Source organism: Grus americana, chromosome 2 (assembly GCF_028858705.1).
Source record: "Grus americana isolate bGruAme1 chromosome 2, bGruAme1.mat, whole genome shotgun sequence".
NCBI classification, from domain to species: domain Eukaryota; kingdom Metazoa; phylum Chordata; class Aves; order Gruiformes; family Gruidae; genus Grus; species Grus americana.
The window spans coordinates 1,996,275-2,018,672 of record NC_072853.1 but is presented as its reverse complement, the minus strand read 5'-3'; the positions used below and the strand labels follow the sequence as shown (position 1 = coordinate 2,018,672).

Below are 22,398 nucleotides of genomic sequence, written 5' to 3'. Positions count from 1 at the left end.
TTGGCTCAGTCAAAAGGGAGGAGCAAAGCATTTCTCCCTAAGTGCAAGCCTTTTAATCTGTTTATGCAAATATTGTATTAAAAAAAAAAAAGTTTGAAATGGTTGCCTTGAAATGCATAAAGTGATTTTTTCCTATCAGGAAGGCACTGCAGTGGGAAAATGTATCCATTTCTCCATGTTAGGTTTATTTTCCAGCTTCAGAATAAAATTCAGTAAATAGTTGATAGCTTTGCAGAAGAAGCCATAGCATCCTGCTCTGCCAGCATGACCCAGGACCTGAAACAAAATGACATATCCAAATCTCAGACTTGGAAACACCATCTCCCATGCTCACCTCCACTGGCCTGACAGTGACTCCCATGCCCAGCAGCTCAGCACCAGGGCACAGTTAATAACTAAGCCCCTGTGATCCAGAAACCAGGCTTACTTTTCCACCGGATTTGGGAAAACAGACATGCTTTGGGCAAACCCAGCCATGCCAGCTTCCCACCTGCCAGCCCGGAGAGCAGTAGTCATGAAAACATGGCACAGGCTTTGGTGAGGCTGAGCCAACGCGCATGGAAGCCCAGCCTGCTGCCACTTGCATCTCAACTGTTGTTGCCCAATGCAACACACATGACACAACCCAGCTCGCGGAGCCAGACTTGAATGAACAAACATACCTTGTCAAATTCCCCATCCAAGCACCAGCGTGGGGCCACCCTGGCAGTATAAGCTGTGCTTTTCCTTTTCCATGAAACCAGCTCCAGGATGTAAACCTGAAGAAGAGATGACGTATGGCAGGAGTCTTCTCATTGCGGTGATGTCACCTCCTCGGGGAACTTGTTCCTCTACAAATCCCAATCCAGACTGGAGCTGAGCTCTCTCCTGACCACTCCGAGAGAATCCGCCCACAGGATCAACAGGAGGTGGAGGGTGGGAAAACATATAAAGGTCCCTAGGAGCAAGTCTCCTTTACTGTCCCAGCTGCTTGGATCTGCTCTCAGCATGAAGACACTTCTGGTTGGGCTCCTGCTTGGCCTGGCATACGTGGAGTTGGGTAAGACTGCTGCATTCCTGACACTGCAGGGACCCTCTGGGAAGTGCCTGGGAGGGGAGGGGAAAGGCATCAATGCAGAAAAACGTGGTAATCCCCAGGCAGGTGAAATAATGCCTTTATGTATTTAAGAAGGTCAATGGAAGGGGTGAATGGGGAAAAGGGATATGCGTTCCTGGTAGGGAGAGCTGTGATGCTTGACTGAGAGCAATGTACACCGTTCGGACCCATAGGTGGTCGCCTGTTACCCAACCCTGCTCACACTGCACCCCGGGATGGAGGGGACCGACACGCTGCTTTGTAAGACCAAGGTGTAAATGACAGCCACATGGCACAGGGCAGTACAAGCATGGGCAAGAATTTGAACCGACAGCCTCTGCTTAACCTGCCAACCTGTCCCCTGAGGGGGGGGACAGGTATGTTCATCCTGAGCTCCTGCCGTCCCTAAAACCTCCCGGCTGGCTGCTGGAAGCACTGAAAAATAGAGGGCGAGGCTTCAGGGTTCATTAAACCACCAGCTCCAGGGTTTTCACTTATTTCTAGAGATTAGGAGATAGACAGAGATTGGAATTTCCCCTGCATCTGTTTAGGTTTGGTCTCTGATAGATCTGGGTCTTGGGCAGCAGAGTCTGGTCATGGCTGTGTTCTTATTCCACCTATTTGTGACCCACTGCAAACACATCCTTGGCCTGGAGCAGGGTCATCCTCAGGGTCACACAAACCCAGTGGGTTTTAACCTACAGCCCATGGGTCCCAGAGATCTTCAGGCTGTTTTCATGGGATTCTGAAAGGTCTCACAAGAAAGGCAGCCTGGGCAGGGATCGAACACCTCCATCTGGAGGCATGGCTACATGAAGATCATTTGGAGGGTTGCAAGTGGAAGAAGGCTGAAAGGCATAGACCTTGCAAGTCTTTATGCATGGAAGTGTGTTGGGTCTCTTCAGACTGAATGGCTTCTTCTTAAACTCCCCCACCCTCATTGCTCCATCCACCTGTCTCTGAAACAAACCCAACTGCTGGCTGAGGGACATGCTCTGGGTCAAACCCACCACAGGGCTGAACAGGACAGGTGCAGTTACAGCTACTGCAATTTTTTACATTTCAGTACCTGGGGGGTTTTTGGTTTTCTTTCCCTCCCTTCCTTCCTTCCTTCCTTCCTTCCTTCCTTCCTTCCTTCCTTCCTTCCTTCCTTCGAGATATTTCACAGATGGTCTATTATGTGTTTCTTTTCCTCCTTCTGGGTCAAGTCCTGTCCTGGATTTAACGAGGTTGCTGAGGAACTGACAGAGCAGTTTTCCACTCACAGGTCTCAAAGCGCTTTACGAAAACAGAGAGGCTTCACCACCCCTTGCTATATAGTTGAGATGGAGGTGAAATGGCTTTTCTGGGATGATCCAGTGGGAGGTAGCTGGTCTAGGCAAAGCTCTTGCAGCTCAGGAATATGTCTGTGACTCAAAATATGTCACTCATTTTCCAGAGGTTTGAAATCAAGGTATAGAAGGTGCTGTCGGACAGTGATGAATGGTGAATTATCGGCCTCAGATGAGGATGCAGCACTGTCCTCTGTGTTCAATTCTTCTCTTTTGCTCTGTTCCTTATAGTTTTGGGTTTCCTCTTCCACTACAACCTTCCTAAAAAAAAAGTATACTCTTAGCGTCCCACCCAGAGTCAGTGAAAGATAAGGGGCTGATGGTTTTCTTCCTTAAACTTGCTCTTAAATGGAAGTAAGTCCTGAGAGCCCACGGCACTGCCCTACTCACCCACGAAAATGATGAGATTTAGAAACCAGCTCAACCCAAAGGTTGCAGATCAGTTACTCAGATACTTTAAACTAGCACTGTTCCACCCATCCATGAGCAAGTCCTACACACTCATAGACATTCCTATGGTTGCAAGGTTGACAACGTTGTGTTTTCTCTCTCAGTGTGCGCTACATGTTAAGATATAAAACAATCTCTCATGCGTCATTTGAAAGGGATGTACTGCGGTCCTCAACTCGGGTAAACGGGATGGCTCCACGACACCTGTTTATAAAGGATGTGGCCGCAAGACCACCACCACTGCGCGTGTTAAAAAGCCCTTCCCATCTCTGCAAAAAGGACAAAGAAAGCTTTCGCATCGTGTAGGCTCTATTGCACAGCTGAATTTTCCAAAGGAGGTGCTAAGAGAAATAGATGCCCTGAAAATTCTTTCTAGAGTCAGATGTTCAAAGAACTGCCTTCAAAAATGTTTATCCTTATCACAAAGTCCCAGAGGTTTCTCTCTAACTGCAGATGCTGCAGAACTATAACAAGAAAACATTGTCTCTCTGCAATTTTACCAATAGATGGCAGTGGACACATTTGGGTGGTTCTTCAGCTGCCGTTTCAGTGGCAGGCAGGCAGGATAGAAAAGATCAAACCAGGCTGGTTTCTGTCATTAAGTCACAGCAGCATGACTCCGAAAAATATGCACACTTGGTATCTGCCAGCTGCGGACGGACAGGTCGCGTACCAAAATTTTTGAGCAACTGCTGTGATCAATGCTTGCATATGTAAAGGTATCCCTGTGTCGGCAGGCAGCCAGCAAGAGCTTTGTAGCATCATCTATTTAAAAAGCAGCAGTAGCCCCTGATGAAAGTGGTTTTTAGGCCACATTCAGCCCTTAGGATCTCTGATATGGGTCTGAAATTTAAATTCTGCTCTCAGTTACTAAGTTCTGCAGAAATCCCTCTAAACAAGCACGAAGGATGTGTCACTGCAGGTAGAGGGATTGGGGGACTGCCAGTCTTTCAGTGCTGGTGAATGCTATTCTCAACAGAAGGAGTTACTTTTCTCTGCGTTACAACATTTATACAGAGGATGCAAAGATCCCATCAAAGCTACCCAAGCAATAGGTCCCTCTAGATCCTTGCCTTTTTGGACCTGCTGAGCCCCCAAGGTAGAGATCATGCCCAACTCCCTGCAAAACCATCCTCATCCTTTGGTGCTGGAGTTTGCTCTTTCTCCCGTGACTTATCCAAGCTTTGCCACTGCCTCCAGATACGCTTAGTTTCTGAGGCCACTGTGTCTTGGTCAAGGGGAGATGACGCACTGATCATCACATAGTCTCCACCATAGAGTAGAGATGCTGCAGACTTGCTGTCTGCCTTCGCTGCTGTGACCAACTCCGACCTGTTCTGTTTCCCTCTGCAGCCCAGTCTTTACGATGTTACACATGCAAGGAACCAACAGACATTTCTGAGTGCAGAACAGCCACCCTGTGCCCCCCGAAATCCACCGTGTGCACAACAACGCTGCACTCTGTAGACTCAGGTAAGTTTCATTGCTTGCTGTGAGTGCTCATGGGGAGAGATCATAGAATCATAGAATGGTTTGGGTTGGAAGGGACCTCAGAGATCACCTAGTTCCAAACCCCTGCCATGGGCAGGGACACCCTCCACTAGACCAGGTTGCCCAAAGCCCCATCCAGCCTGGCCTTAAACACTTCCAGGGATGGGGCATCCACAGCTTCTCTGGGAAACCTGGTCCAGTGTCTCACCACATTCACAGTAAAGAATTTCTTCCTAATATCTAATCTCAATCTACTCTCCTTCAGTTTAAAACCATTACTCGTCATTCTATCACTACACTCCCTGATAAACAGTCCCTACCCATCTTTTCTGTAGGCCCCTTTAGGTACTGGAAGGTGCTCTAAGTTCTCCCCGCAGCCTTCTCTTCTCCAGGCTGAACAACCCCAGGTCTCTCAGCCTGTCTCCATAGCAGAGGTGCTCCAGCCCTCAGATCGTCTCCATGGCCTCCTCTGGACTCACTCCAACAGCTCCATGTCCTTCTTGTCCTGGGGCCCCCAGAGCTGGATGCAGTACTGCAGGTGGGATCTCATAAGAGCGGAGTAGAGGAGCAGAATCTCCTTCCTTGACCTGCTGGTCACGCTTCCCTCTCCCCTGCCCATTCTCAGCTTGGATTATCCTTTAACTTCTCTATAAGAATCCAGGTGGAGTTATCAACTTTAGAGTGGGAAGGAGAGAAATCCATCAGATTCAGAGCCTCACAGTGAAGCATACAGGACTCACCTTGCTTACTCGGTCTGTTTTGCCTTTCCTATCCCTGTGCCCTTACGGACCCTGAACCTACAGATATGTGCAAACATACCACAGGAATGCAGGGGGTCTCTCCTTGTTTGTAGACGTTGTCACCTAGCACCAGCAGTCTCACCAGTGACCATGCCGGTGTTATCCCAGTGCTTCTTGGCACTGCCACCTTCTATGCAGGCACATTGCAGGAGCAACTCACCTGAACAAAATCCACAGGGACTTTTTTCCCCTGTGCACACTAGAATAAATTTAGAAGGAGGAGGAGGAAGAGAGAGAGGCAGCAGGGAGAACCAGAGGACCTGTTCCTACAGAGACCAGTCTGGATTACAGGCACCTGTGGATAAGAGATACTCAACCCTTTATTTGCCTTTATTTACCTATAAACACTTTTAATTTCTCTCCATTGCACAAAGTACATGTTTCTCAATGCCAGCTGTCTGCACCTTCCTTCACCATTTCTTTCTCTCTTTTCTCCTTCTCCCCTTCTCCAATCTGCCTGTTTCAGGTTACCCCTTTTTCGGCAACATCACCGTAACCAGAAGCTGTGAGGAGGAATGCCTCTCCTATGACGGGATAGGGGCAACCAGACCCAAGTCGTGCTGCTACACCGACCTCTGCACCGACGACACCAAGAGCAGCAATGGGGTGGGAAGCAGCTCTGCAGCGCTGGGTCTGATGGCCATGGTTGTTGGCACACTCCTCCAGTGTGCTCTGTAACGCCTCAAATGCCCGCACTCCAGCCAAAACACCCCCACTCCTCTCTGCCAAGCTGCCTTGTGAACTCTTAGATGCCTCGGGAATAACCTTCTTCACTGATGTGTGGCTTCACCCATCTTCCATGCTGTGAATTCAAGTGGATTCAAGCCAAGAATTTGGCTACCTGGACCTAAACCCCTCACATTTCTAGTTTCCAGCTGTTCAGTAGATGTTCCTCACCTTCAGCTGCTTCTTCTCTCCAGGACTCACATCTCCCCCTACAGCTTTCTTCTGTGGGGAGCAGCAGTGGATGAAGCATTGTGGCTCTGTGCAGCTGGAGGGCCTGGGCAGTGCCATCAAGGCTGGTGCTCTGGGGTCATTCCTCAGCAAGAGCAGGGGTTGTATGCACACTGGATGTGGACAGTGGTTTTTTTTTCCCAGGTCTCCTCAAGCTCCCACACAACCTGTGTCTGTGGGCCTCTATTATATTCCTGTGCACAATCCAAAAAAAAAAAAAAAAATCCCAAAACCCTCCCTAAGGAGCTTTGTTTATTTTCTTTCCACTTTTGATGGCATCTCCTGAGCCAGAGCAGCAGATGGATGCTGGTCCTTTCTCGAATAAGCTATGGAATGAGTTCAGAGGGGCTCAACCTTCATGTGTTGAGATGGGATGTATTTCTGGAAAGCTCAAAACATTCCCTGGACTAACAGGCCAGGGCAGGTTAGAACTGCAAAAGCAAATTTGGGAGTTTGGCTAACCAAAACCCTTAGCAGCCCTTTGCCTGAGCTCAGGTTGCAATCAGAGCTCCTGGATTTCCCTTCCCAGATGTTTTACAGACCATTTTAAACAACTTCTTCTGCTACTCTGCCCTTCCCCGTCCCTTCACAGCAGGGACTACAAGATATGAAAAGTAATGATTATCCCAGACACTCAACTCTGGGAAAAGTGAACGGCTTCACTCACGCTGGTTAACAGGGTCCCAGCTGGGGATTTGCTGCGTTCTCCCTTGGAGCAGCTGTAGGATTGATTTTGATGTCCTGTCTGCTGTAAAACCAGATGGAGTGAAAGCCGATACAAATGAACCAGGTGCGCCCAGCTCGCAGCCCTCTCCGGTGGGGGAGAGCCGGGGAACTTGCCATTTGCTCTGTTCTTATTGCCAGGGCTCCTCCAGGGGAGCAGGAGGCAACCTGAAAGAGTGAGGGGGGAGTGGAGCATGGGTACATCCCATGCACCATCCTTGTGTGTTCATGCCATCCCTGAAACCTCCTCTGTGGCAAAGTCCTTTTTCACTCTGTTTCCATAAGACACCAGCCAGGAAACTAAAGGAATAAGCAGGGGGATGGGACTCCTTTTCATCATTGCACAGAGGTAATTGTTTCTCAAGGTCTGTCTCAGTACTATTTGCAAGAAAACTTTGACAAGGTATTATATTCATTGGCGAAGGGCTCTGTACAAACCTGGGGCTCAGGAGGTTGATGAACCCCTTTTTTTTCTGTAGGTGAAATGCTCCGTGCTTCGCTAAAACAGCCACAGCTTCCCTGAGACACCCTTGTAAAGCTGAGGTCTACGGGACGGGGGGGAAAGCCATTGAGAGGATGATTGGGAATTACTCAAATACTAATGTTACACTCACCCTTGCAGACACAGAGCACCAGCTTCTGCTTCCTACTCCTCTGTTCTCTGTTTCCCTGCTCCGAAAACAGTCTGATGTACCAGGCCAGAAGCAAACCACCATCACTGCCGTCCTTAGGTCAGATGCCCTTTTCCATCCTGGGTTCAGGCTCTGGACTAAGTCACTGTCCCAATGGCGTTTCCATGCTGGCTGCAGGGTCCTGTGCTGTGCTAACATGGGCTGAACTTTCCTCCATCTATTGCGCATGCAGATGGGGCAGGGTCTGGATACAGAAGGATTGGGAGGGTGAGGGTTCCCTTCTGGGCAAGAATTTAGCACATAAAGTTGGATCTTCCAGTTTTCAGCCTGCAGCATCTTTCTTGTGTGCTCAGCCTTTGCCCAGGGAGGGAGCGTGGGGCAGCATAGGACGTAGGGAGGACACGTCTCTGGCTAGTTATGCAGCTCCCCAACTGCCCTGTGCCAGAGTGGGGAAAAAGTACAAAGGGGAAAAAGCAAGGGAATGCAAAAATACTCCTTGCAAGAGCTAGATTTAAGGCCATCCCTATGGGAAGAGGAGGGGAAGAAGGGTTGCAGAAGGGTAAAGTTCAGTGGTTACAGGAGGCTCATCTGGGGCACACACACACAGAACTGGAGGTTTTCTTAGTGCAGCTTCTCTTGCAGCAGCCAGAGAGAAAGTGACTGAGCTCAGCTCTGCAAGGCAAGCAAGTGGTCAGGAGCAACTATTCGGGAGCCTCCTTGTGTCACTGGTGCTGGCTGTGAGCATCCTGTACCACACTGCGCTGCAGGTCTCCTGTCACCTGGGACTTGTCTGTTAACGCGGCTCCATCGCCAGAGCAGCGAGCTTCGACAGCAGCCAAAACAGAGTCAAAGGCAGGGTTTAGCTTCAAAGCACTTGTAATATGTTCCTAGATTAGGCGAGGTGAAAAGCCCTTCACACAGAGCGTCAGGGGTACAAAATGTCCTTTTGCATTAATATTCATCTGTTCGCACTGTGTTAGCTGTAAGCCACGGGCTGAACAGTCGTCACTGGGAGCCTTTGCAAAGTTTGATTTGATGCTGCTTCAGTTTTCGCTTTTATTTATTCTTGCTATTTGGTCCCTAGGAGTTAAATCCAGCAAGCACCGCTGCCCCAGCAAATGCAGGACACTGCCAGGGGATTCAAAGCAGTTGGCAGACTTTTGCATCACTGGGTCAAGTGGACATATGGAGGGAGAAGTTTAAATATAGGTTGAATAAAATAGAACAGAGAAAGATGTGTCTCCGATGGGCCATAAAAAGACTTGCAGCCTCTCGGCCCTGGAAGACGAGGCTTCACAGCAGGCGGCATCCGGCGCTGCTGTTGCTGTGTTGAAGGATTTTACCTGCCCCCCTGGGGCCTTGTTCTTCCCAGCAGCCATTCTGTGCACGTCCAGAGACTTTATCTCTAGACTTGAGAGCACTCCTGGGTGTCTTACGCTTTATCTGGCCAAGAAGTTGCCTTTTCCGTCACCTTCCAGCCCTTCTGCAAATGTGGGGCAGCCGTACAGATGTGCAGCCCTACAGATGTGCAGCCCTGATCTGCTGCACCCGTTTTCAGTTGCAAATCTGCGATTGCTTTCATGCATCTAGAAGCTAGATGATCTTTAATGTCCCTTCCAATCCAAACCATTCTATGAAATTAACAGTAAAGCACAACAGTGACTAAATTTTCAGGTAGGTGTTTGCAGACCCCCATTGGTGAGGATATTCAAACTGGTATACCCTGTTGAGTCCCACTTCCAGCCAACCATCGGGGAGATATGTCTGCCTTGCATGGCCTTTCCTCATGGGTTCCACAAGTCTTGAAGATAGAGTGGAAATTTCAAAGGACAGTTCCTCCCCTGGAAGCACAGCGCGCAACCAGCCTTGGCTGGGGCTGGATCAGGACCCGGGTTCAATCATGCTCCTTTGACATGAGCAAGATTCCCACAAAAGCATCACCAGTGCTGTGGGAGAGCAAAGCTACAGAAACAGCATGATTAATACTTATATCACTGGGGTTTCCAACAGGGATCACTTGCAGTTGCTTTCCACCAGTTGCAGCAGGACACTGGTCACATCATGCATAGCCGTGAGTGGTGATAATTATCCTGGCGTGCCCTGGTTGCAGGCTGGCTCAAGCTGCAAGGTGGGAAACAACAGGAGCTGTTTTGCTGCTTTATTTCTTTTAATTATATATATTTGGTCCTCTTTGGGAGGGAGAAGGGGAAGAAAAACCATACAGCCCTCTTGGAAGGTGCATTAATCCAGGTGGGCATGAAAGAAAAGAAAGGAGACTAGGGCAGAAATTATTGCAGAACTCCAAGAGAAGAAAAAGATGGGGATATTTTTGTGGTCCAGACATTTAATGTAAAACAGAGCTCTGATGTAATCAAATACAGAAAGAACTTGTAGTTCTTGCTAAAAATACCTATCTAGAATATAAATATACATTAGCATGTAGCTGCAAGGCTTATGGAGATATCTGCCACAGTCTTATATTTACAGATAGGGATTTAAATGTTTAATACTGCACATTCAAAAGAAAGTCACTTCATCTGAGGTAGTTATTAATTATAGAATGCACTTGGCAGGACTGAAGTGCAGCAGGAGTGATATCATTTTCAATAGCACTCCCAAATTATTTCTCATCTAAAACCTATCATGTGCACTTTTTTTTTCTTCTTCTTAAAATAGATCTATTTTTCCATATTAGGCTGTGGATGACTCGGAACGGCTGCCTCTGACACAATGGCACATCCTCTTTCGGATGTCTCCATTGCTCTCCTGCATGACACTCGCATCCCTAATTCCAGGGGAACATAAATCCAAAGTCTCTTTATTCAGTACGACCCCAGGTCTGAGAACACGTCAAATCCCCTAAAAATGAGGTAAGAGGAAATTTTAGGGTGTCTGAAGCGGATCTGTTGAGGGGGCAGGGAGGCAAGCACGACATCATGGTTGGTAACTCAATTTAGCAAAGTCATTTAGGGTCACTTGAACTCGAGAGGGATGCTCGGAGTGTTGTAACAGGATGGGGCAGGCGGCCTGTGTGTGTGTGCACTAACTGCCTTCATCCCCATTCCCTGGGGCCCCAGTCTACAGTTTGCCAGGAGGTTTTAAAAAACACAAGATGTGTCAATTAACCATTCTGTGCCCTATCTGAGGCTGCTCTGGATTCCGATCCCCTTCCCCAGTCAGCCCCTATTACACAGACGGGGATCGTCACGTAGGTCCAGGCACGGTCCTGCATCACATCTTTAGTGCCGACTGAGCTTTAAGTTTCTGAATACACTTAATAAATGTGGGTAAGGACATTGTGCTTTGGGGTGAACCAACTTTGCACTAGTCTCTCATGGACATATTGCTGAAATCCATGCCGATCCACCATGTTAAAGGCAACTAAAAGCCATGGCATATGAAATCTGTGGGTCAGAGTCAAAAATCTAACCCAGTCGTCTGAACAAAACCCTTTGGCCAACAGGTCTCTGAACATGAGGTGTGAATATATTTTTCACGTCTTCAGGCAATTCCTCCCCATTGCAACAGCAATTTGATGTGCCCTCAGCCACATCAGCGATGGCACACCAGCAGTGAAGCATTGTCCAACTCTTGTTTTAGCACACAGCCTTGCCTTGGGCTCACCAGTGTCTGGAGCAGCAGAGCTCACTCCCACATTGTTGTCAGCTGTGGTTGGGACTGGCATGAACACCCTTTCATCTCCTTGCAAAAGAAATTGCTTTTTTCCCAATAATCTGTGACTGAGATACAAAAGACTTCCTGGAAAAGGAGATGGAGTGATGTCAAGGTGCATTTGCTTCTGCGGTATCTTTGGACTTGCGAGGAGCAGGGTGAGGAGCACCCCAATGTTTGGGAGAAGTTTTGCACCATCTTTGAGCCCTGCTGCTCTGCACACAGCTTCGCTGCTCAGCTGGTTCCCCAGACGAGGCACAAACACAGGCTGAAGCACAACGCTTTTCCACTTGCCTACGTGAAATCCCGGGGGTGGGTGGCACTTTGCCAGTCGAAACTCTCCCCCGGGCAGCGGCAGAATTTCAGAGGGTGGCTGTGAGGCAGCGGTGACGGGAGGTGCTCGCAGAGGGATGTGCCACCGGTCCCAGCGAAGAACACCAGCCCACAGTGGGCAGTGGGCTCCAGGTTCCCAGTGGCACCAAGACGTGCTCATCGTGCACTGATGTGAGTGGCAGAACAGAAGAGCCTCATTAACCATGTTCTTTGATGTAGCTCTTCACTGTGTATCCTCTGAAGCTTTGGAAAGGGCTGAGCTGTCTTCAGTCCCAATGAAGGCTTCAGCAGAGTCTCTTCCATCTGAATATATGTTTTCCTGACGCCCACAGGGACTTCACAAACTCTTGCCGTGCAACAAATTCAAACCAGAAGCTGTATGTTGTTACCTGTGCGTGCACAAATCCATCAAATGAGCCACGTCCTTGTAAAGCTCGGCTAAAAACAAGCCAGAATTTGTTTTTAATCTTTCCTGGCTGCTGCCCACCTCCTGGCTCTGGGAGAGAAGACACAGGGGAAGAGGTGTTTTTAGTGTAAAGACAGCTGTCGCTATGTTTGGAGATGACATCCAAATCTGAAAAAAAAACAAATACCCAGGAGATAGTGACAGACTCTGACGCACTTACAGCGGAGGAGGAGAGTCATGCTGGTGAGGAGGGCAGTTAAAAGTAAGACGTCTGACTTCTGCCCCAGAAAAGGAGAAATTTTAAACAAACTATTCTCGGCCACCAAACATGGCCAGCTTGGGAAAGGGGTCTAGTTTGTCTTTGCCTTTGGGGAATGCAACTAGGAGTGGCTTTTTTAACTTTCTGATGTTCTCAGATCATGACAGGGTTTTCTGCAAGCTCCCTTTTGCTGTGACAGCTCTACAAAGATCTTGAGGGCCAGTTGGGCTTCCTCATGCATAGGAAGCCAGTCTAGATGCCTCCAGGGCCTTTTACTGCTAACCTCAAGGAGCACATGCGAAGGGTCTCCAAAGCTTGTGAGACATAACCCCTATTCTTACCTCTCCTTATCACTTCTTGAAAGAAAAAAAATCATCTGAAGTATATGCATGTTTATGGCTCTGCTGGCAGGAGGCTGGCAGGAGGTCAGAAACTACATTTGTAATAAAATATTTCTTTTGCTTCTCCCTGCTCTGAGATGGTATGTCTTTGGGCAGTTGGTCTTGTCTCAGAAGTTTTGTTAGGCTAAGTAAACTGGCCTGTTCTGATCTGCTTTTGGAAGATCATCTCTCCAACCACAACAATTTCCAATATTTTTGACTGTGTCATTTCAAGCCGTGGTTACGTTGGGCAATTCAAGCTATATGCAAGAGCTCATGAGCTAGAAGGCCTTCACAAAAAGAATCTTTAGAGGATCTGTTGCTTCACTGGCCTCCTGGAGCAGAGTTTGGTTGGATAAAGGAGCTGAGAGGTGTTTTATTCAGGCAGTCTCTGAGCTACAATATTACCCCTTCACGAATGCAGTTCATGAATCCGTATCATCTGATGAAAAAAACCAAGTGAGAGTCTGACTGGACTCCTCTTGTTGTGTTGGTTCTCCTGAACCAGGCAGGGAAAGCAAGTGGTTTTTCATCAAATGAAAAATGGGGATGAGCAGGAATTTCTGTGACCTAATCAGAGCACCACGTGTGCACACAGCGCCTTGGCAGTGAGAGGATGCATGCACAGGGCTGAGCTTCAATTTTTAGGATCTCTCGTCAAAATCCCCTCAAACTCCTTAGAAAAAGGTTGGCAGACATGCAACTTTTTTTTCACGCGTAATAAAATGCGATTGGTGACAGGCTGCTGCTTCAACAAGCCATGAGGTCTGTGGGAAAGAAATATCAAGTGTGGGTAGTCAAGCACTAACTTTCTGATCAGGGGAGAATCATTTGGTCACACAAGTGCATCCAATCCATATAGAAAATGCTGTGTCACAAGATAAATAGCAGCAAAGTGTAAATGGATCTTCAGACCTTGAATTTTCTTTTTTTCTTTTTTTTTTTTTTTTTTCTGGAGGCATCCGAAGGTAGTGAGTCAGCCGTTCAACACCTTTTTTTTATTTTATCCAGGTTTTTTGTTTAGCCCCATGGATGTTTCCATGCAGCCCACCAGCCTGTACAGCTCAACCATCCTCCACCCCACCAGCAGAGAGCTGGGTCCCTCCCCCTGCAGTGCTTAGGGAAGGACAAGGAGGCTCTCTTCAAGCTGAGAACTCACGGAGACCTGAGCCAGGGTGGTGGGATCCATCCCGCAGAGGGCACAGCCATCTCCCAACTTCAACCATGGTGCCAGTGATGTTTGGATTAGGAGCTATGGGGGGGGTGGCTGTGTATTTTGGAAAGGCCAGGGCAGTGGGAGCACGTGCACGTGGGACTCTATCGTGCGGGTGGATGGATGTGCCCATGTTATTGTTTCTCCCTAGTTGCTCAATAATATCACTTGTTTACTTTGGTGTGATCTTGACGGCCCTGGAGGCCAAAGGAGAGTTAATGGGGTGTATGGTATCCTGTAATCATACAAACTTGAAATAACATGTGACAACATGATTGTTTTATTAAGGAGGAGTAGGTCCATCTAACATTAATGAAGCTTTTGGGAGATGCTTTGTTTGTAGTCAGGCACCAGCTAGCTGTCAAGTGCTACCTGCACCCCCCTAGAAGTTTGCAGCTGATTATCTCCAAGATCCTCGTGCTTTGTTTTTGGGGAGAAGAAGTGACAGGTAGAAAGAGCCCTGGGAAATGTCTCTGCCATGTCCTGGGTGCACCCAGTCCCAAGGCACTGACCATGCCACGGGGATTGGTGGCGGCAGGTTGCTGCATGGGCACACCAACCATCCCTGCAGCCCAGGCAGGTCCAGCGCAGTGGGATCATCTTTTTCCTGCTCACAGAAGGACGCATAGGGCCAAACTTTTTCTGTTCCTCATTTAGTATCATTGCTTCTTGTCTTGAAACTCAATATCTGCCCAAGTCCGGAGCCAAATCCTGCCATGAGTATAGATCTGGAAAGATGCAGTGGAGTTAGCCACTACCAAAGTAAACAACTTTTAAAGTAAACCAGGTCCATGGTATACCTGCAGCTCTCGAAATGCAGCGCTGTTATTTCTAATGGGTTTTTTTAATTCCTCACGAGGTTTTATTCCGCTCTATTTTCGGTACTGAGATGTAGGTTTCCATTATAAATAGCTGCATATTCTAATTCAGCCTGGTAACTAGGACAAGGATGTGCTGGGCATCCAGACCTTGATTTTGGGGAATGAAACCTGCAACATTTCCAGCCAAGCTTCAGGTTTTCTGCGAGATCCTTCTCTCAGGAAAACTAGTACCTTTGCATCTGGAAAGTGTCCTGTATTCCCTGGATATAAATCAAATGCCAAGCTAACAAATCATAGAAACAAGGCTTTGAAGCTCTATATCAGCTTTCCCTCTGAGGAGCTCAGAGTCTGAATTTAGACACAAGAACTTCAGCATCAAAGCTGGGTGATAAATATTCTTCCCATTTTATAGTCAGTGGAGCCGTGCTGTAAGCCTGCGCATCCTTGTGTGTGCCACTGAACCAAAGCCCTTTGCAAAAATAAAAACACCAAAGGCTCTGTGTGGTTTGTGAACACTTTTAAATGACTAATTACTCCAAAGAAAATCATAAGCAGGTTGCAAACATGTCCCAAAGAACAGAAACAGTTCTGTTTGCAAGAAATATTGTTCACTTGTGAATAAGGGAGAGTCGATGGTTCAGGGCAACTATGAAGGATGGTTCAGTTCCCATCCCACCCTCGTCCTACTGTAACCTGGGGAAAGTTTCTCAACCTATATAATTTACTGCGGGCTTTGGATCAGGACTTCAATCCACGTGTTTCCCTGGTGTTTGTTTGTGCAAAGCAATACTACTGCTCATGCTGCTGCTTTGGGGCTGGGGAAGGGGAGGACAGAACTGTGCACAAGCGGGGTCTGCTCATGCACAAAGTAACAGCAGCTAGTGAAGAGATTAGCTGGGTTGGACCTCAAACCAGCCCTGCTTGGCCCAGGGGGTTGGACTACAGATCCCAGAACTCCCTCCCAACCTCACCTGCATTATAATTCCAGATCTGAATCCATACCAGGAGGCAGCTCCTTGTTTTCTCCTTTACCCTCAAAATGCCTTTCACTATACATCAGTTGCTGTTGCTTATAGCTGGATATCTTTTCAAATGTCAGCGGTAGTTTCAATTCCCCTTCTTCAGAGGACCACAGAGCAGTGGCTGTGCTGTACCCAAGTCCTTCACAGTCTGTTTGCAAAGCGGAAGGCGAAGTTGCCATAGGGAGCACAGATTTGCAAGTGCATAACCATTGACTGATGGCACAGCCTTACCCTTAAAGGCATGAGTCATATTTACATAGCCATTAAGCGAAAGATAATCTTCTTGTTGTATAACCATGGGTATTCTTCTCCGATTAAAATAAGACATCTAGATTTGTTTTAAAAATAAGTTTTCAAAAGGGCTTCCTGGATTTTACAGGTGTACATAACTGCTTCCCTGTCTATGCACACACGCAACTCTGCTTGCAAAGTGTGACACTCACTTTGGGTACAACTATCCAGGGCTTGTTTTGTTTTTTTTTTTTTTTTCCCAGGAGGGTAATGTAGCGCTGAATTGCTGAAGGTGGCTCTTTCCAGGCCTGATCAGAAAGGTGCATGGAGAAAAACAGCAAATGAGAACAGCCGTAAATAATAAATAAGCGGTAAATGAGATGAGGTCCTGCTGTGCAACTCTGTGGACAGCAGGGAATTAGAGTGATGCTCTTCCAAAGGGGACAGCACAAGCACACCTTGAACTTCAGATTGCAGCTCACGTCGTCAGCAGCAGCTAAGTGCATGTTTATGCAGGGACATAAAAGGGAACCTCCGTGCCTCCTCCTACAGATGTTACTGAGTGGCTCTGCAATCTCAGCAGGAGGTCACGAATGCCTCGGCCTCCTGAAATGCTTTCTCTGAGGAAGAATTAGCAAACACAATAGATTCATACTACTCTGTGAGGATTGGAAGCTTGACAGAGATCCGGGATTCTCATGCCTTTCAGAGGCAACCATGCAAGGTCTCAGACCTGGAGCTTTCTGGCAGGGATGTCTGCTGCCTGCCAGTTTCCTTGCCCGTGCTATATTGTGCAGCCACGAAGCTGGATTTTACCTGGAGGGCTTCCAAGCAAAGCATTCACCTGCCCAGCCAACGCGCTCCCTTTGCTGTGCCACTGGGGAAAGGGAGAAAACACAATATATTCAGAGAAATATGTTGCGGGTAGCTTAGCTCTGCATACAGGGATGTTGTGTTTATCGAGAGTCCTGGCTGATACCTGCTGTTCCCTGGGGAAACCTGTCTTAGGCAGCTCCAAGGCCCAGGGGAAGGGCTCTTGGGCTGGTAGCTGAAGCAACGAGGTACAGCCAGACTGATCTACAAAAATTCATCATTCTCTTTCTAGCTGAGCTAGGAAGAGAATGCAGATCACTTTGGGAGACAGTCACATTAACAAAATATTAGGTAGCAACTCATCCCAGCCATATATAAGCATCGGGGAGGAGTGGGATGGATGTCTACTGCAAAGCCAGTCTCTCTCCACTGATCATGAAAAGTCCTGTCCTCAGACAGCTTTCGGACACATAGTTACTCATTTCTACCTGAAGTTCTCCTCGCCTTGCATCTATGACATGAACCATTGCCTCTCCTAGCATTTCAAAACATTAGCTGGGATATTTTACATACTTGGGGGGGTTTTTTGTTTGTTTGTTTTTTTTTTTTTCATTTTTAAAATAAACAGCCCACTCTACAATTCTGCCATTGTTGCAAAATGTTGGCAAAGAAGCTCCATGAAGTGTTTACATAGAGCTCAGATATGAGGTATGCTAAGATGTTCTTTGTTGTTTCCAGAATCAAAAGTTCCCAGTTTTAGAGTTTGGGGTTTTTTTGAGCATAAGCCTCAAACAGCCCCCAGGAATGAGGAGGACCAGAAAAAATAAATGGATATGGAGGAGATCTGGATGAGGAGGGAACTACATTTTAACAAAAAATGAACAAAAAAAGACCTGTGACTGTTGGGGGGGGGGAATAAATATGCAGAGATGTCATTTCCAGAAGCAGCCTAGGTGCAGACAGCTTTTACACCAGGTCAGTGGGAACAAAGCTATATACTAATTTTGCATGCCACGCTCCTTGCAAGAGAGGTTCAGGTTTGCATTTAACCAGAGAGCATTGCCCTGTGGTTTGAGAGCTCTGTTTCGGTCTGGGGGTACAACTACAAAGCACAGTGCCTCACCCACACAGATTTTCTGCTTTTCAGACTAAATCTCACCCAGGAGCTGTGATCCCTGCCATAACAGCTGAAATGCAAGAAACATGCTGACAAACTGGCCAGAGATCAAAGAGGTGAAGCATCCATGGCCAATAAAGGGAGGGGAAGATTAGCCTCCTCCGCATGTGGCTTGTCAAAGCGATGACAGCTACGCAGACGCACGAGTTAAAGTCATGGAGCATGAGCACTGAGAAGTGGCCGCAATCAGCTGTGTTTAATGCTTTTTAGCTGGTGGGGATCTCAAAAAATTCTCCTTGGTTCAAGTGCATCATAAAAGGGAGGGATGAAGCACGCGGCTGTATGAAGAATTCTCACCATTTACCTCTAATGAAATTACAGGACAGTTGGGATGTTGAGACTTTCTGATTTTCTCCCAGGTGTCACCTTTTGTGTTCAGCCCAATTTGCTACATGCCTGCCTTTGCGGCTTTGGTGTAGCTGGAGAAAGTCAACATTTACTTTCTTTCCCAGTGTATGGTCCTTGTTCTGGCTTGTTGTGATGCCAGGCTTGGTACAAACATGAAAATACACTGAAGATAGGGCCCATCTCACCAAACCTTGGACATTTTTAATGTGGAAGGTCCCACCAGAACTACTCCTTCAAGTTCCTTGAACAGCCGCCACTAAGAAATGGCCATTTCCAGCCTACTCCATCCTAGAATAGATGGTAACACCACATCAAATTAATTGTGTCCTGGTAAATTAATTGTGATTTCCTGTCTTTCCACTAATTCTCAAGGCAGCCATGAGGAACGGCTCAAGTGTAGATGTCTACAACATAATTCTGCCCCATTCTCAGTTACACTACTCTCTACAAAAATATATATATCCCATTAGAGAGAATCCATCCAAGCTCTTGGTAGGAGAAGAGTCCTATGTTACCAGATTTCCTTCCTCATAGAAGCACTTGCGGTGCTCATCCTCAAACTCGTAGTATGAGCATTTTCAAGCAGTGGTATGGCACAAAAGAAAGAAGGAGAAAAGTGCCACTCATTACTTCTCTCCCCCATGTCCTGCCACAAGAAGCACCATCGGTCCAGAGCAGAGAGGTGACATAACCTTCTCAGTCTTGTGGTGTTACATTCTGTTGAAAACACTTACAGCAATAATCCACAGGGTTTTGGTGTCTTCCTATGAGCTCTTCTTCAGATGTCTACCCAGAACACTCCAGTCATTTTCAAAATCACTGCTTCCCAGCATAACGTGTCCCCTGAATGTGAGTGTCTCAGATATCACAAAGATGTCTTCAGTGTCAGGAGCTAGACTGACCATCTCCCGTGGAGAAATTGATGTGCACCACAGCCAAATAAGCAGCCCTTGAAATAAGACCTACTTAAGCGTCTGTACACCTAGCCATCTCTCCATACCCAGCTGGGAATCTCCATATTTTTAGTACGCTCGATTTCTTGTTATAGGCAAAAAGGAAACACATCTTATATGTAAAGCCAAGAATTTATTATTACTAGGCATGAAATCTTAATGGTTTAATCAAACAATTATGATTAGTGAAGATCAAATTATTACAGACATAAAAAGCAAAAGGAAATAATAATTATTACAGAAGAAGTTTCAATAACAATACAGTTAAAACTGTTGTACACATACTTACTAGTTTCTACTCATTTTCCTGGTGTTATGCTCACTTTTCCACTAATGTTGCTGCCTCCCACTTTACACAATGCCTCATCTGCATTCCGAGTCCTCCATTGGGAGGAGTATGATGGTGGAAACAGACACTTCTTCTTCAATTGAGGATCTACTGGGAGTTAATTTGATTATGTTTGCTAAAAGACTTTCATACCTTGCTTTCTTTTCCTTGGTCAGAAGGTGCAGGTCCACCTCACGTAGGATTTTATCATGTGTGGTGCCTTTTACATTGGTTTGATATTTGCTCTTTGTTCTCTTTGCTGTTCCTAAAGATGATTTTGTCCACCTGTAGGTCTGCATTTCTTTGACTGTTGGTGAGTTCTTTATAGCCGAGGGGTCTCCAATGCCAAGCTGGTGCCCCACATCTTACCACACCATGCCAGCATTCCTCCGTGCCACGTCCTGCACCTCCATCCCTTGAGGCCTTTGCTGCCCCACCAGCTCTGTACTTCTTTACATCGGAGTTGTAAATAGCTCATTCTACGTACAACGGCTCCTTGTTATGGCCATCTATGTAAACTTACGGTTGCACCATGCAAAGATAAACAAAAGTAAAGCAAATTAGGCATAACTACCTGGCCAATTGGGAAAACTGCTGTTACAGCTGAGCAAAGTAAAAACAAAGCTCAAGACAGGTCAAGACAAGTTCAGGCAAAGCAAGCCCGGCAAGCTTCAGACCTGAGGACTTGCAAACTCAATAAAAAGAGTGTGGCCTATTATGAGCAATGTCAGTATTGTGTTTATTGGGCTACAGAGCCGTATCATCATCTCTTGCAATTGAGAGCCGATGTTATTTCTTCTGTGCACCGTTCTGGTGACATGATTCCAGCTCCACCAGCCAGATGTTCTGCACTCACCTTCCCAAGCCCAGCAGTGTCTTGGTTTCAAGCATTTCCAGTATCTCTGCCCATGACTTATACTCTCAGTGCCCATGACTGCACTGGCATTTTTAGTGTTGTTCTCTAAGATGACAATATAACACAATAATCTGGCTCCTGATCTATTTGGTTTTAAATGATCTTTGACATGATAATTTTGTGATGTTCTGGGCCATGACTGCACTGCTTATCAACCAACGCAGGGTAAGGACAGGGTAGTCTGAGCCCAGTAACTCATGTCTGAGAAAGAGCAGTGCTGTACAGTTAAAATTTGTGAAAGTTGTATTTCTCTCTGAGGTTTGCAAGTATGTAATTAATGTTGGTTTCATGTGCAGAAGTGCTGACATATATAAACTTCTGTACAGTGAATAGGAAATGTCTGATATTTTTTCTATCCCTTACAAGTGAATGAGTAGCCAGGTATTTTGACCACATCCTAATAAATCCTCCACTTACAACAATGCAAAATAAATGGGGTTTGTTTGGAGAGAGAAGATAAAATAGGGTTTGTCACAAATGCCTACGGACAGAAATGAGGAAATGCTTATCCACATATCTGAGCTCCAGTTTTACTTTCAGGGAAACTTCAGTTTCTTCAGATTGTAGAAGAAAGTTACCAACTATGGTAAAGTGCCCTGGGTTTCTGGATGTAACAAACATCATTCAGTGATGCAATGAAAAGCAGAGAGGAGGCCATGATGGAACTCAGCGGCCACAAAGTGGTCTGTCACCTTTGCATTTTACCGGTGCACGACAAATCATTTGTGTTAGGTCTTAACAACAGCACAGCAAGAACGTGAAGCACCCCCTCACATCTTTGTACTCGTGCGTGTCCTGGGACTGGTGAGAATATTTGACATCCTTCTTTCTCCATGGGGTTCATTCAGGATTTTTAATGGGGTTCTCTCTATTGCACTCAGTATCTGGAGTACAGATGGGTTCAAGGTACTCATGGGTTCATGAGTAATATCTGCATTTAGACAAGGGATCTTTGGCTGGGAAAAGAGCTACCATAGTGGACGTAGGGCTATATAATATAAATGGTGTAGAAAACGTAAACAGGCAGCAGTCTCACTACTGCTCATCTGTGAGAATCATAGAACCATAGAATGATTTGGGTTGGAAGGGATCTTAAAGATCATCTAGTTCCAATTCACCCTGCCATGGGCGGGCACACCCTCCACTAGACCAGGTTGACCAAAAACCCATCCAACCTGGTCTTGAACACTTCCAGGGATGGGGCACCCACAGCTTCTCTGGGAAACCTGTTCCAGTGCCTCACCACCCTCATAAGGAAGAATTTCTTCCTAATATCTAATCTAAATCTCCCTTCCTTCAGCTTAAGACCATTTCCCCTTGTCCTGTCACTACACTCCCTGATAAACAGTCCCTCTCCAAGAACAAGGGGTCTGAATGAAACTGTGAGGCAGAGGGTTTGAAAGAAAAAAAAAACACTGCCCTTAATGTAATGGTGGCATTAAGCCTAAAAGTGTGCTGTGAAGGTTGGGAGTGTGGATAAATTCAACATGGAATAAGACATATTGGTGGTGTTTCACTGTTGGTTACCATACACAGTGGTCCTGATACAGCCCCTGGGCCAGCAAAACCTGAAACTACTGACTGCCAGAACTGGCAGATAAAAAGTGAGAACCTCCATGTACTACCCTTGTGCAGCAGAAAGCCAAAACCATACCACAGACCTCTGGGGGCTGAGCTGTGGGCATGGCTTACAGGTAGAGAACACTACAAAGCACACACTGCCAGCTAATGCAAGCCTGAAGCTCATTTCCAAAGTCATCCCATAACCGGGGATGTGGTTTATCCAGCCACCTCCATGCCAGTGCAGCACCCTGACCACTTACGCAATGTTGTTCCAGCAAAGGAATTATATTTGAGCAACACAGGAGTGGTGTGTGAATCCAGAATTGCAGTTTGTTCCAAATTTGATCTCATTTTGGCAACAGGAAGCAATGCAGGACAGGTGAAAATCATTGCAGAAACATCCGCCAGACTTTGCAGAATGCCTGGAAATAATGGTGTTTCTGCTCTGGTGATCTTCGTGTGTGCATCACAGGATTACAAGGAAACTCAGGTTGGAAGGAGGACCCG

General features: G+C 46.7%; 1 protein-coding gene across 1 annotated transcript; it reads left to right on the top strand.

Moving 5' to 3' along the window:
• The first annotated feature begins 987 nt into the window (after positions 1-987).
• LOC129203552 (secreted Ly-6/uPAR-related protein 1-like) lies at positions 988-5,825 on the top strand. The gene is made up of 3 exons (XM_054818206.1): positions 988-1,039; positions 4,210-4,329; positions 5,614-5,825. Exons 1-3 carry the CDS (start codon positions 988-990, stop codon positions 5,823-5,825), a joined length of 384 nt encoding a protein of 127 aa, XP_054674181.1.
• Positions 5,826-22,398: the final 16,573 nt, after the last annotated feature.